Below are 14,574 nucleotides of genomic sequence, written 5' to 3'. Positions count from 1 at the left end.
ATGTGCCATGGACATCCCAAACATCTTCTCGACTTCTCCAGCTGTTTTGTTGTTTTTTTGGTCATGACTCTCTATGTGGAAATGTGGTTTTTAATGTTATTTAAAAGGCTCGTGTCATTCCCATATTCCGCACATAACTAACCCTGATAAGGAGCTAATTATAAACAGCATCAGAAGTTAATAACCTGGTAATATGTTTGTTTTGCTCTCATTAGGCTCTCCTAAGATGATTCTTTTAAAATTATTCTTTAAATCTATAGACCCAGCAGAATTAGCTGTGTACAGTTTAGGAAATGTGCCCAGAAGACTACCCCCGATTTACATATAGAAAAGTTCATCCACCAATCAATATTTGTTCATGCTGTGCCAATATTAATTGGTCACCTGCTTTGTGGCAGGCACTGTATTAGGTGCTTTGCATGCCTGATAGGAGTTAATATTACGATACAGCCTTGTAACAGTGGGTCAGCCCAGAGCTCAGAGAAGTTAAGCAACTCACCCAGGGTCACAGACCAAGTAAATAGCAGAGTCTACACTCAGACTCAGGTCTGTTGGAACTTTAAAACCATGCTATTTTCACACTGACTCCTCTGAGGAATGGGGCTCACTCTTTCAGTAAGGAAACAACAGAACAGGAAGCCCCCAGAAAGGAAAATCAGGCATCTCTACTTTTCCCGGACACTTAGCATTTGCAATCTTGAATGATTATTATTATCTTTGATGTCTGTACTGGTCCTGCCTCCCCATCTCTACGTCCCTTAGAGGACAGTGTCTAGCTCTTCCAGCTCAGCTACAAATATTTATTAAGTCCCAGGGATATTGTCCTAGGCACTGTGGAAGTAAAGTCAGGTAATAGGAGCTTTGAAATCTCTCAGTAGAGACTGACAAGAAAACGGGAATTTTCAGTTCAGATAGTAGGAACGCTCAGGAAAGAGGCATTTTACAGTTTTGTGGATTCTAGGCTTTGCACATAGTAGGAATTCAGCAAATATTTGGAATGAAGGTCATGGTCTTACCTTAATTTCTGGGTTGAATTGCTAGGAACAAAAGAACAAATTCCACACACAAGAAGAGATGGTGTATCACTGCTCAGAGGGGTATTTGTCCTCCCTCTTGTGTACAGATCTTTACTGGTACTTTTCCTGTGTTCTTCAAATGTTTCTGGGAGAATAGAATCAGTGTGTTAGAAAGTCAACAGCAAGAAACCAAAATTAATGACCGACTCATTTCTAAATGTTAAAAAATAAAGAAGATTGATAGGCATTAACTGTAGGTTCTGTCCCTTCATAGTAAACACCTCCAAAATCATAGAAGGGGTAGTGTAAAAATTGGGATAAAATGTACTTTTTTATCCCAAAGAACTTCATCAAGATAAACCAACTGTCAAGTCTGTGAAGTCCGTAAACTTTGTGTTGGAAGCCCTCCACCCGCCCCTCCTGGCACCTCTTTCTTCACTCCTGGATCTTTCTCTCTCCTCCAGCCTGGGTCTCCATCCTGGGAACATGGGTCCTGCATCAACCCCTGACAATCCTTGCTTTCAGACTCAGAGGTCAGCTAATAACATCTACAGACCCTTCCACCTTTAGGATTTAATAACTGTAGGGGGATTTGCACTTTATTAGAGGACACTGGGGAAATCGAAAGCTTGAGAAACTCAGAAAAATATCAATAATAGGAGAATGATGGGCGATTTGTTGGCCTTTTGGGTGGGATCTCATTGGGCAAACCCTTGTCGTGAGTACTCACATGACTGTTTCTAAATCTAGAGCCCAATTCAGCAGTTTTTGAGCATCTGCTGTTAGGCAGACACTGTGATAGGCACTAGAGATTTAAAACAAAGCAGCCAATAGTGTCTTTCCCCACAGAGCTCACAGTCCTATCAGAATATGTGGGTCTTGCCTTTCATTTGCCCGGAAACATAAGGGAAACATTTAGTTTGTTCCCAATTTGTATTCTCCCAACTTCCCCAATTATTTTAAGTGGCTTTCAATTTAAAAGCACCACAGGTAATATTAAATACAGAAAGAGAGTCCAGAAACCATTTGAAAAGATGAGAGAAATTGTTCTATCAGGAACATGAACCAAGAGTTAGGCCTTACATTTAGCCCTGAGATTCCTGGTTGCCAAGGCGAGAAGGGGAAGCACTCATAAAAGGAAACAATTGAAATTCATTTACAGAAACCGTATTTTTTTCTGGTTTCATGTATTAGGAGAAGTTTTTTGTGTATATCCTTTTATAAAAGACTTCTGTTAGATGTAGTTTTACATAAAACACAGAAAAGTTCTTTGAGTGGCTCTTTTTCATTGAACAAAGACAAGCAAAGAACATTAAATAAGCTATTAAAGGCTCTTCCTTTGGGTGCTAAGCTAGCATGCTCCAAATACGTTGCTTTCCTGTGGTCTGGCTCTAATGACAATTAGAACTTAGAGGCCAAGAAGCCTGGACTAGAATTTTGTGCCTTAAATTGGGCCCTCCACATTTTTTCACTTGGATTGCTACAGTAGCCTCTTCGCTCTCTCCCTGCCTCTAGGTTCCATCCCCTTCTTTTCCCTGTGCTTTTCAAAAACCATCATCTGTACAACTACCAGAGTGACCTTTCTGGGTTTTTTTGTGGTTGTTTTCTTTTGGCAGGGTGAGGTAATCTGGTTTATTCATCTATTTATTTGATGGAGGTGCTGGGGCTTGAGCCCAGGACCTTGTGCATGCTAGGCATGCACTCTACCCCTGAGCTAGGCCCCACCCCGCCAAGAGTGACCTTTCTGAAACACGATGCTGGTGTCACTCCCCATTTAGACTTTTTCAGGGAGTCTCCACCGCTTGTAGGATGAAGTCCAGACACACAGTGTCTTCCGTACCCTCCGCCCCCTTCTTTTGCTGTGCCCCGCCTCCCACTTCAGCCGCAGCAAACACCTGGCAGTTCTCTGCCTGTCACACTCCACTCGTGGTGCTGTTTCTGCCTGATAATGTACCTTCCTCCTGGAGTGGTGTTCAAAATAGCCGGTGACCCGTGTGACATGAGCATACCAGTTAGGACAGACCCTGTCCTGCCCCGGTGCTGAGTCCTGGAATGCCCCTGATGGGCCACACCTTAACCCTTTAGGTTCTGGATCATAAGGCTGTCCTGGGGCAAAGATGAGGTGGCAAGGTTGGGGGAAACTTAAGGGGCTTAAGACCATGGCACTTTGCCAGTTGGTAAAGAAGTCATTCAACATTTTCAAATCCAGAATGGCCGCCTGAGTGGAGCAACAGCCTGCCTCTTGTCTTGTCCTTCTTTCTGCCCTGTCTCCTGACACTCCCTCTTACAGGCAGCTCAGGAACCGTCTCCTCTGGGAAGCCTTTCGTGACCTCCCCAGTGTTTCGTTTCCTTCCTCGATCGAGGAACCCACTGTAACGTCTGTGTGGTTCCATCATCATACCTATGTTTCTCTTTTGCATGATTTTGTTCACCTCTCTGTCTTCAACCACGGGCTCGTAAACCCCGCAGAGACAGGGGATTATGTCTGATTCATTTCAGTGTCCCAGCGTTAGGCATGGCACTCGGCATGTGGGGGAGGTGCACAGTGAATGTTTGATGAATGAACACATGTTAAAATTCTGTGCCCTGACATGTGAGGAAGGGATCTCCCAACAAGGCACGAAGTCCGCCCCTACTGGTATGTTAGTGACGATCAGTGAGCACAGTTAGAACGACGTTCGCAACGTGTAGCATTTCGTGACTCCTGCAGACTCAGGTTGGGAGAAAAATATTCAGACCTTTAACTGAAGGAAATGGAACACATTCCGGATATTTCTCAACCATACCTCTCCAAAACTAAACACTCCACACCCCGACGGCATAGAACTTTGTTTTGGTTGTTTCTGTGTAGAGGAAGGGCATAAAAGTCACGGGGTTACTCTTTTTTCCATGTGCCCTGTTCTGACAAGGAAGTGTACTCCTTGCTTCTGTTTTTATCTCCTTTGCTCACTGTTTTATCTCTAGTGCCTAGATCAGTACCTGGCCTGTTGTCACTGTGCAAGAAATATTTTTTTCAGTGAACAGATGTAAGTGGGAAAAAAACAAATGGCAACCCAGGCTCTCCTTCGAGGGCCATGTGCCCTGATTTCTCCCCTTCCTGGGGAGAAGGGGCTGAATGGATGTGTGGGGACACTGCTGATTGCTACGCCCAGCCACCACCTGAGGAGATACAAACTGTACCCGCTCTTCCAGGTGGAGGCAGGGGCAGGAGCCAGCCACCAGTTCCTCAGAGGAACAAGGAACAGGATGTGGCGGCGGCAGCAACTTGAGTGACAATAAAAATCAAACCCAGACGCTTGGAGCAACTCAGACCCAAGATTTTGTTCCACATCCAGTGACTCACCCGACTGAGCAGGAGCCTAGAGAGAGTCCTAGAACGCCGCCGAGTTGTCCAGTTGCTTCCTCCCTTGGCTTGCTGTCAGCCAGGAGAAAGGTGGTTTGGATGGCTTTTAAACACGTACCCGTTTGTCATTCCAGCTCCACAAAGCGCCTCAAGTCTGTGGAGGATGAAATGGACAGTCCTGGTGAAGAGCCATTTTACACGGGCCAAGGGCGCTCCCCGGGGAGCGGGAGTCAGTCCAGCGGGTGGCATGAAGTGGAGCCAGGTAAGCAGGGCAGGCGGCCAGGCGGCAGCCACCGTGCCGTCTAGGATGTGCGTGCGCGCCCATGCCGGGGGTGAAGGGAGGGGGCCAGCTCAGAGCCGTGGACTTTCTGACTTTTTCCCTGTGAACACGTGTTTCTATCTGACAGCTGCTCTTAAGAAAGGGAGGCAGCACAAGGCTGCCATTCAGCTGAGATGAAAGATGGTGAGAATGGTGTGTAGGATTTCCTCCTCTTACACATTTTCACCTGCACTGCAGTCCAGCGTTCTGTTGACCTTTGCTTTTGTTTTATACGAGCTGCCTTTTGGGTTTGGTTTTTTTTGAATTACCTTTTAATAATCAAAATAAGGGGAAGGTATAGCTCAGTGGTAGTGTGTGTGCTTAGCATGCACAAGGTCCTGAGTTCAATCCCCAGTACCTCCATTAAAAAAAAAATTAAAATAAATAAATACACAAATAAACTTAATTACCTTCCCCTAAAACAAACAAACAATAATCAAAATAAAAATCTATCAACTCCTTCGACTGCATTGATAACATTAGAAAGGGAGAATGGGTTCCCTGTGCGGTGGCTTGTACGTGCATCTTTATTAAAGGAAGAGACTTTTAAATATGCTTTCCTATTACTGGATTTCATCATGATTCTTTTTTCTATTTAAAAGGAATAGCTATCTTTATGTCCATCTTTAGTGAACTAAGCAAATGATGGCTACTCTAACCCCCTGGGGTAGTCTAGTCTTGGTTCTGGAGTCTTGAGTAATGTGAATGATTCTGGTAGCAGAAGCTTTTTGAAACTTTTCTTGATGTCTAACCTCCACACGAGCAAGCGGGAATCTCCTTTAGTGCCTTCCTCAATATGCAGAGTCAAATGATGTAGAGAACAGAGTGAGCTTTGGAAAAGACAGGCAGAGTGTAATCCGGGCTCCAGCTCCTGCTGGCTGTGTGATTATGGGCAAATTGCCTAACCTCTCTGAGACTGAGTGTCCCCAGTTTTATAATTTGTCAATAATAATAGCTATTTCGGTGCTCTTGAGAATTAAACGAGGTAACAGACGTAACTCATCTGGGAGTTCTACCTAGCACAGTAAATTTGAAAAAAAAAAAAATTTCTGACCATTCCCTCTACTCTGTGCCTCAGAGTAATTCTCTGCAAGAACAGACAAGCCCCAAGAAAATCTCTGACCCTCTTCATCTTCAGATCCTAACTCCTTTCTTTCCTCTTTAACATATCAAAAGAGAACCTCGGAGGGTGTGACTATAAAGGAAGTAGCAACAAGGGAGATTTTGAGGAGTGATAGAACGGTTCTGTATTCTGACTGTGGTGATGGGTACAGGAATCCATCCATGTGTTAACGTTCCTAGAAATGGATGCCTTCCACTCCTGAACCCCCAGGCACTTTCACTGTATGATAATTAAAAACAAAACAAAACCCCAGTCCCCGCTGACTAAGTCCTTCATCTAAAATGCAGAACTTTCACTTTGCCTTCCTTCTACCTAATCTTCTCATCCAACTCATTCATTCATCCACTCACGCCTTCCAGGAGAACTTTCTCTGGAAGAGGCATTTTGCCTGGTTCTGGGAACTCAAGGATGCATGGAAAGGTTATGGCTCCTGCTTTCAAGGAATTCACAGTTGGGGGTGGGAAACAGACACATAAGAAGATCATTATGTGGTGATGTGGGAGATGCAAAGATGGGGATTTAGCCTCCAGTGCCGCCGTTTTGTAATTATTACCAACACAGCACTCAAGGAGTGGAGGATCTTCTACAAAGGCCACACATCAGCTTCACGCCACACTTACATTCATGTCAGTTCACTAGAAGTGGCTCAGAAATACATTTCACTAAATGAAAATGAACATGCTGACCATTCGTGCTGCCAACTGCACCATCAGCGCGACCTGAGGATAGCGCCAGTGAGAAGTTTATGTGCTGTGAAAACATTAAAAGAGCTAAAACTTCTTTGAACCCTTTTTAAAAGGCCAGTTAGAGTTCTGGCCAGTTTACCTGCTTCGGTGAGAATCAGAATCAAAATACATAGGTTTGGGACCTCGTACTTGAGTGTGGTCCTGACGCAGTTTTACACCAACTGAGGCTGCTATATTGTGTTGGTGTCCCTGAAGCATCTCCACCATGAGACGGTTCTCTGCATCCTTGTTTTCTTTGGGCATACTTGGGGACAGTGGGGATAGGTTGAATGCAGAGTCCTTTGACCTAGTGACTCCTTTATGCAGAGCAATTCTGTTCCTCTCTGCATGTTATGATTCAAATGATCATAAATTTTAACATCTGAATACCTATATCCTTTGTGGTCATAAAATAACCAAAGTTTAATGGCTAAATCCTTTTCGGGAGGAGATATATATGGCCATTTACTATATACTATACACACATACACACACACACACATATGTACTATTGACACATAGTATATTATACTATATATACATATATGTATGTATAGTATAACTGTGGGGTGGTTCTCTAAGGGAAAAAATTCTATTTTTAGAGCAATCCCCCACAATTTACTCTATTTCTGGACTGATTCTCCATTCTCTATCTCTATTTCATTACAGAAAACTGCAGTTTCATGGTATATGTGTTTGGGGGGAGCAGTGGATAAATTTACATTTGGCCATATTCAGCGTAGAAAGTCATAATTGAAACAGGGCCTGAGGGGACATTAAAACTCAACTGAAGGATGTTGTACATGTTCGTGGTGACTTTGGTGTCATTAACTCACACCAGCCATTTTAAATGGATAATTTATGCTGCCAGATGGTCCTTTTTGGGGATTTTCCATCTAGCCCAATCCCCTTTTTGGCACAGAGAACACCCTTATGTTGTTCCCACACTGATCTGGGCCTGCATAGCTTTTCCCCAGGGGTACAGTTCATTGAGTAGGAGGCTTTTAGTGGCTCACGCATGTAAATTACCTTCAGAGCACGTTGGGAGTTATGTGTATCTGAAGGCACCGCAGCCTCTCGGTTGCCTACATTTGGGATAATTCCCTCCAGCAGATACGAAAGGATCCTTTGTTTGTGCCTCAGATGTGACCCAGGAAGCAAGGCCTGCACTTACTCCTCACTGAGAGAGCTTTGCATCTGTTTACCTGCCCTCGTAGGCTTTTTCGGGACTCCCCGGCCAAAAGAGGGCCGAAGGTTGCCAGAGGAGACAAATTTCCTGGAGCAACAGGAAAGCTTTAGAAAGTAAAACAAACCAGACATGCAGTAAATTACTTGGGCTCTTTCAAATGTCTTTTGTAGTATCCTGTTCCCCATTAGTTTATCTCAGCACTTTTAGTGCACAGCACTTACTATCTGGGAAGAAGGGGCATAGGAGATTAAAGATGATGTTAGTTTAAAAACATCAGACAACCTCGAGCTGACTTCTGCTTCTCTTACAATGCCGCGTTTGTTCCCTCCACCTAGTGTCCTTCCCCAGTTATCTCAAAACTGGGTTAGATTCGAAGCTTTGAAGCTAATCATGCACTGATGAAACGCATCCTATGAAATTCTATCAAGCGAAAATGCACATACCATCAGCTCTTGTTTATCCGTACAAGTGAAAAATTGCAGAGAAACCAATAATGCAAATAAATAGGAAGGACACCAACAGGCCGGCGCCTACACTGGGTCAGTGTACGGTGCTTTCGTAAATACAGTGAAGACTATAGCTGCTATTGTTTGAGGACCTCCTGTGTACCAGCTTTTTTTTTTTTTAATTGCCCTAAATTATGCAAGTAGAATGAGCTCGCCTCTGTAGCATTATAAAAGGTTAGGTGACTTGCCCAGGGCCACACGGATAGTAAACCTGTGGATCCCATATCCAAATTGCAACCTAAATCTGATTTCAGAGTATAAGTTTTGTCTCCTGTACCCAGTGACTTCTTTTACTGTCAACATTTATGCTTGTATTTTAAGGTCCCATGTCCTGGGCTTGTATTGAAATTTAAAACATCATAATAAAAAATTAACAATTACTCATCAGAAAGATCTGAAACATCCCGCACTTTCTTTATCCCGAACCCTTGTCATGCACCCAGGCCAAGGAAGGAGTGTGGGCTTATTAAATACACATAGGACACACTATGTGAACAGACAGTATTAACTGTCAACAAAGTGAAGTGTCTATCACTTTTTGCCCATAAAAGCAAATAATCCTCAGCATTCAGAGCTTTGTTCAAACAATACCTCGTCAGAGAGGCTTCTGGGGAGCAAAGATAGCTGCTGTTTCTCTTCCATCGGCCTGTAACGCATACCCCTGCTCTCCTTCCTTCATACCACTGTCTCCTGTCATCATCTGTGCTCTGCATCTAGAATGTACCCTCCGTGAGTGCGGGGCTCAGGCTGTCTTTCCCACTGCTGAACCCCCAGCATCTGTGACACTGTCTGGCACATAATAGGTACTCAATAAATATTGACTGAGTGAATGAATGTGGCCTGTAAAGCAGGGAATTTGGGTGCTTTCCATAAATCTGAAAGCAGAATTTGCCACCAGTAATTCTCTCAGAATGGATGTTTACTATATTCTCAATCTGTAGGCTGTTATTCAGTCAAATCCAATTATTAACAAGTAGTAAGCAAAACAATTGTGAAGGCTAGACCACGGGCCCTACTGACAAGTGATAGTATATCAGATTTTATTACAAGTGTCCCTCCCTCGCCTGAAAGGGTATTCCTTTAAGCAAATCAAACCTTTTGTTAAAGATAATACTTTAGTGTTTTTTAAGATAATATCGTTTTCTTTAAAAAAAAAAAAAAGGTAGTTCGTTATCACAAGCTCTACATCGAGAATCCCAATAGTGAATCTTTTGTTGAATGTTTTATGTAAACTTCCTGATGTATATCTGAAAATTTTCTGATTTCTATATGAAATTTCCTCTTATACAAGCATAAGGAACACTCATGAGATGCTATGAGATCTAATCTTGCTACTCAAAGTGTGCTCCGAGGACCAGCAATATGGCATCAGCTGGGAGCTTATTGGAAATACAGAATCTCGGGGGGGAGGGTATAGCTCAGTGGCAGTGTGGGCTTAGCATGCACAAGTCCTAGGTTCAATCCCCAGTACCTCCATTAAAATAAATAAATGAACCTAATTATCAGCACCCTCTGCCAAAAAAAAAAAAAAAAAAAAATACAGACTCTCAGGTCCTACCCAGACCTACAGACTTTTAACAAGATCTCTGGGTGATGTTTATTCACGTTAGGGATTGAAAAACACCGATGTAGGCTCCTGCCTTGACTGTTCCTTCGTGTGGGCTCTCACCACTCCATCCTTGCCTTGTCTGCAGGCAACCTGAACTTTCAATGTCGTGCTCCCCAACCTTTCTCCCTGCTTTAAGTAGAAAAGCCCTTAATGCTCTATCGGATAGTTAGAAATCTAAACTACTTACACTCAGATCAGAGAAGATGGTACCCTCACGCAGTGATTCACACAATGTTTAGATACCTCTGGACGAGAAAGAAAATTTTCTCATCTCTCTCATCTTCCAACCAGTGTAATTCAAGTCACGTCATTGAATTTTACTAAGTATAGAGTAGACACACTGATGACCCCATCCAGTCCCTATCTTCAGGGCAATCCAGATTTCCTCAGTTGTCAGTCAGATGGGAAGTGTTGCTTCTGCCCCATCTCTGTCACAAAGTTAGGACAATCCGTGATAAACTTGAACTTCGATTCCAAGTGCCAAAGCCCTTTGTTAAAAGTAAGTTTTTCTAATTGTGTGAGATACCACTAGGATTATTGAGGGAGACAGACCTTACCCAGCTATTGGTGGTTGAAAGCTGGTGGGGTTAAGTGCTGTAGGGGTAAGAGAAGAAAGTTGTTCAATCTGACTGTAGAATTAGGGACACTGTCCTCAACAGGAGGCAATGAAACTGGGTCTCCATTGGAACCCAAATGAGAAACGTTCACACACTTGAAAATGAGACATAATGTCTCTCAGCCTTTCAATCAGTATATATAAATTTAAGTGTTCTTCATATAGGTTTCTTGCTAAGTGGCACGGCAGCTTTGTGGCTGTCTAGTGAAAATTTTCAGGCTGTCTGTGCCCCCAGAATTGACTCATCTAAGAGTCCAGTGGGCTTCATGGATTACTGAGTTACGTCCTCCGTGTGAGACCACACCTGCATTGAGCGTATACATGTCAGTCAGTTGCAGCACAGGTGACAAAGATAATTTTTATTGTGAAAAAAACATGAAATGATAGGACTTTTTCATTTCCTGGAATTTCATGAAATTTAGTTCTGTGTTTGAAAACAGGAGCCTCTTGCTCCTTAAATTTTCTCCTGTAGAAAAATATTCAAAATTCTAGCATGCCTTCAATTCTTTTGTGATTGTAAAACCTTATTAACAGGCACAGTTGCATTAGCCAAGATGCCAGAAGTTCTAAACAGCTCAGTGAAAAGGTGAGTCAAATTTGGTTAAGTAGTAAGTTTAGTTTTAGTTCTTTTCTTAAAACCTTTCAGAGATGGGTGTCTTCCCAAAGACTTACAGTCCTCATTTTTGAAGGTCGAAATCAAGCACTGAAGTAGCATGCTGTCTCTTCTTATCACAATTATTAAGTCAAGAAATACATTTTTAAAGGCATTTGTGGGAGAATATTTAGTAAACATCCAATCAACCAGCAGCCCAGGACATTTAGAGCCAGAGTTCAGTGTCACAACTGCTAGGAGCACAGTTGGATTTTGCCGACTTATGTTAGTTTGTTGCATTTTTCAATACTCCATATTACGTTCACTTGGATTTCCAGCTCTGCTGGTCCTAATTTGACCACCATTCATCGGTTGTAAGAGTTGGGGAAGTTTACCAACTTAACCTTATAGTGGAGACACATAGGAAGAGGCCTATTATCAACGCCGAGAGAAAGGCAGCAGACTGGTAACAATAGTACATTGATCACGGACGCTTGGCCGCACTGGCACGTATTAGGGAGAGTGATGAAATCTCCCACAACCTCCCGCCGTAACAGGAATAGTCGCTGTTACAGAACACCGCCATTGGATCAATGTTCTGGCTTTTCTTCTGCATTTCTGGAGCAGTGGGAAATTGTCATTAAGCGACAGCATTGTCTCCCATGGTCTCTTTAGTATTGGCACCTGCTCATTAGAGGCTCGTGCACCAGGGAGCCCCAGCACACTGACAAGGGGCTGCTCCTTAGTGACCCTCCTTTAGCAGAGAAATCTCATCCAAATAAGGGGTTATGACAGGAACAGGGGAGCTTTATTACAAAAGGAGCACTCTCAACTACTCTTCAAAAATGTCCGTATCTTCTTTATCAAGGCTATTTTTTTTAAGTCAAAAAAGAAGGCTAAAACAACCTGTTCCAGTTGGAGTCTACAAGGTTACCTAGTAGAAAAGAAATACTCCCCTCACATATGTGTACATACGCTGTCTCCACGTGGATGTGTGTTTGTCTGATCCATGTACATGGTAAAGCACGGTCTGAAAAAATGACTGTTGCATTCCTGAAGCCTGCTGCAGCACCTGGCACATGGTGACCATTCAATCACGATGTGTTGAATAAGTAAAGAAATGATCAGGCGGGGACCACACGTGTCTCATATTGTCCTTTGAGGAGGACAAAGCGCTGAGGGAGCAGAGCGCTGCAGACATTTGTGGACGGGATGAGGACAGCCCCACTGGCCTCCAGGAACCCAGATGCTCGATTTGGTGAATACGGAAGCTCCCAGGAAAACAGATGCTGCATTTCAGCTGGTCTTGGCTGAGTAAATACATCACCCAAGTCTCCAGATTTTTTTATTTAGTGTTTGAAAATGAAGCTGTGTAAATATTCCAGAGGGAAGAAAGGGGAGAACGTGTATCTTCTGCCTTAGGTTTGCATACGAAGTCTTCCTCCCTCCCCTGTTCCTGTCACCCGCCTTCCGCACTGTCCCCGTGGCTTAGGAAGCAGAGTGCTGGCTCATCGTGTGGCCTCATTTAGCACGTTGTAGGGAGGACCTTGAAGGCCAGTTTCATTCCAGCCACGACAAGCTTTGGAGGCTTGCTAGGGAGGGAGAAAATAAGAGAGAAATAGTGTGTATTATAAAGAGAAGAAAGTACAGATGAAGAAAAAAAGCCTCCAATTCTTGTCCTCCGTCATGAACAAGCCTGAGATTTTTAGCAGACTCCTTCTCCAAATTTTCATTTCCTCATGTGTAAACATTGGATTCCCTGCAACAGCCTGGCCTTCCTACCTCATAGCTTTAAAGAGTCAAATGAGATGATAATAGAAACAGGAGCTACCACTTATTAAGCACCAGCTGTGTTCAAGCTACTGTGTGTGGCCCTCGACATAGGAGTGTTTTTAACATACGTAAAGTATACTTATAAACTTCATACAAATCTTGGCTACCCTTTTTTTTCCAAATTCTGAAGTACTATGTGAGTTTAAGGTATTGTGAAATTAAATTGAAAACCTATTACACGTGTCTGTGTCTGTTATATATACAAAGCACTGTGCAAGGTGGTAGAGGGCATATGAAAACAGACAAGACAAACCTTCCAGCCCAGTGAAGGAAGGAGGGGTAACTGGTTAAACCAGCGCCCAGTTCTAGGAGGTGTCGAGGGGGCCAAGCAGCACGTGGGCCAGGAGCCGGTTCGCTAGCGCAGACCCTCATCCTCCACTGTAACTGTGTGAAAGAGCAGGTCCATCAGCCATCCCGTTATTAAAGGAGCATCAGTGAACGCTGGTCCCTGTTCCTTCCCTTTCGTGCTGTCAGACTCTTTTCTTTCTTTATCTCTAAGAAGCAGGTAGAATGCTGATGGGCTAGGAATCCCTCAGGAAGTGCACAGGGCATTGCCCTCCTACTCCAGCAAAGGATGTATCTTTCCACATCTGTGGACGTAACCCTTTCCTAAAACAGTGTTCTGACTTGTAGATAATGAAATTGGGCAGAATCTAAGCAAATGGTTACTTAGAGGAAATAAAATTATTCTGAATTGAGATTAAATTCACTAAAGGTAAAAACAACCAGAAAATATACTTGAAAGAAGAGAAACACAAGAGAGAGAATCAGACTTACCTAAGAATTTCCTGTGTTGATTTTCCTAGATTTAGTGCATTTTATTTATCTACTAAATATTAATAAATATTTGTAGAACTCAAACAGAAGGTAGTTTTAACTTCGATATAAAGAGAAAAAATACTTCTTTAAATAATGTTCTTACTTCCTCTTTCTATTCTATGAACACAGTGTAGATATTTCCTAGGCATAAATAATATCACATGCTGATTAACAATAAAAGATAAATTTACTTGGATTTTGTCATTGGAATGCTGCTGAAAATTTGTGTTTTATTAAGGAGAGCTAATATTTACTGAGCACTTACTGCGGGCCATACATTGTTCTAAGCTATCTATATACATTTTTATAAATGTAGCTATATATGTATAGATATAATGTGTGTATTTACATATATATTCAACTTGTAAAAATGATTCCGATCACTAATAATACTATTTGCAGACTTCCTTCCCTCTCTTGTCTGTTTCTGTTTTTTTCTGACTGATGATTCTATTTAAAAGGTAAATAATCAAGAATAACACTGCCAGTTTATATGGGAATACAGTTCTATTTTTGGCCATCAGTGTTTTTAATAAAATCATTTTTTAATACTCCAGAATTAAACGGCTTTCTATGGGGCATGCGGGAGAGAAGGAAGAGAGAAGTCCTTAAGTGCACGCGGGTCTCAGGAGTAATAGCTTTTCCGCCCGTGCTGTGCCACAGTTTCTGACGTGGCGGTACACATCCCAATTGCCTTCCTGCCGGGCAGAGGATTACAATAATGCCTATTTATCCAACTCTATCCACCCACGGATTTCAAATACATCATAATCTCATCAATTAATCAAAGACATGGCACCCATTTCGAGATGATGGGTGAATTACATCCTAGCAGATTACGAGAAATGCGCACACCGACGTAGTAAATCAGGGACTGTTTCCTG

The 14,574-nt window shown here is 42.8% G+C and overlaps 1 protein-coding gene across 5 annotated transcripts in view; it reads left to right on the top strand.

The window, feature by feature from the left end:
* NFIA (nuclear factor I A) overlaps positions 1-14,574 on the top strand; it is a 349,943-nt gene that overhangs the window by 249,057 nt on the left and 86,312 nt on the right. For all 5 annotated transcript variants that reach the window (XM_074376373.1, XM_045512652.2, XM_045512658.2 and 2 more), the window contains one exon: positions 4,494-4,621. In XM_074376373.1, coding sequence (XP_074232474.1) covers positions 4,494-4,621 — 128 coding nt within the window. The remainder of the gene's footprint in view (positions 1-4,493; positions 4,622-14,574) is intronic.

This window comes from Camelus bactrianus, chromosome 13 (assembly GCF_048773025.1).
Source record: "Camelus bactrianus isolate YW-2024 breed Bactrian camel chromosome 13, ASM4877302v1, whole genome shotgun sequence".
Classification (NCBI taxonomy): domain Eukaryota; kingdom Metazoa; phylum Chordata; class Mammalia; order Artiodactyla; family Camelidae; genus Camelus; species Camelus bactrianus.
This window is presented reverse-complemented; position numbering and strand designations above follow the sequence as displayed.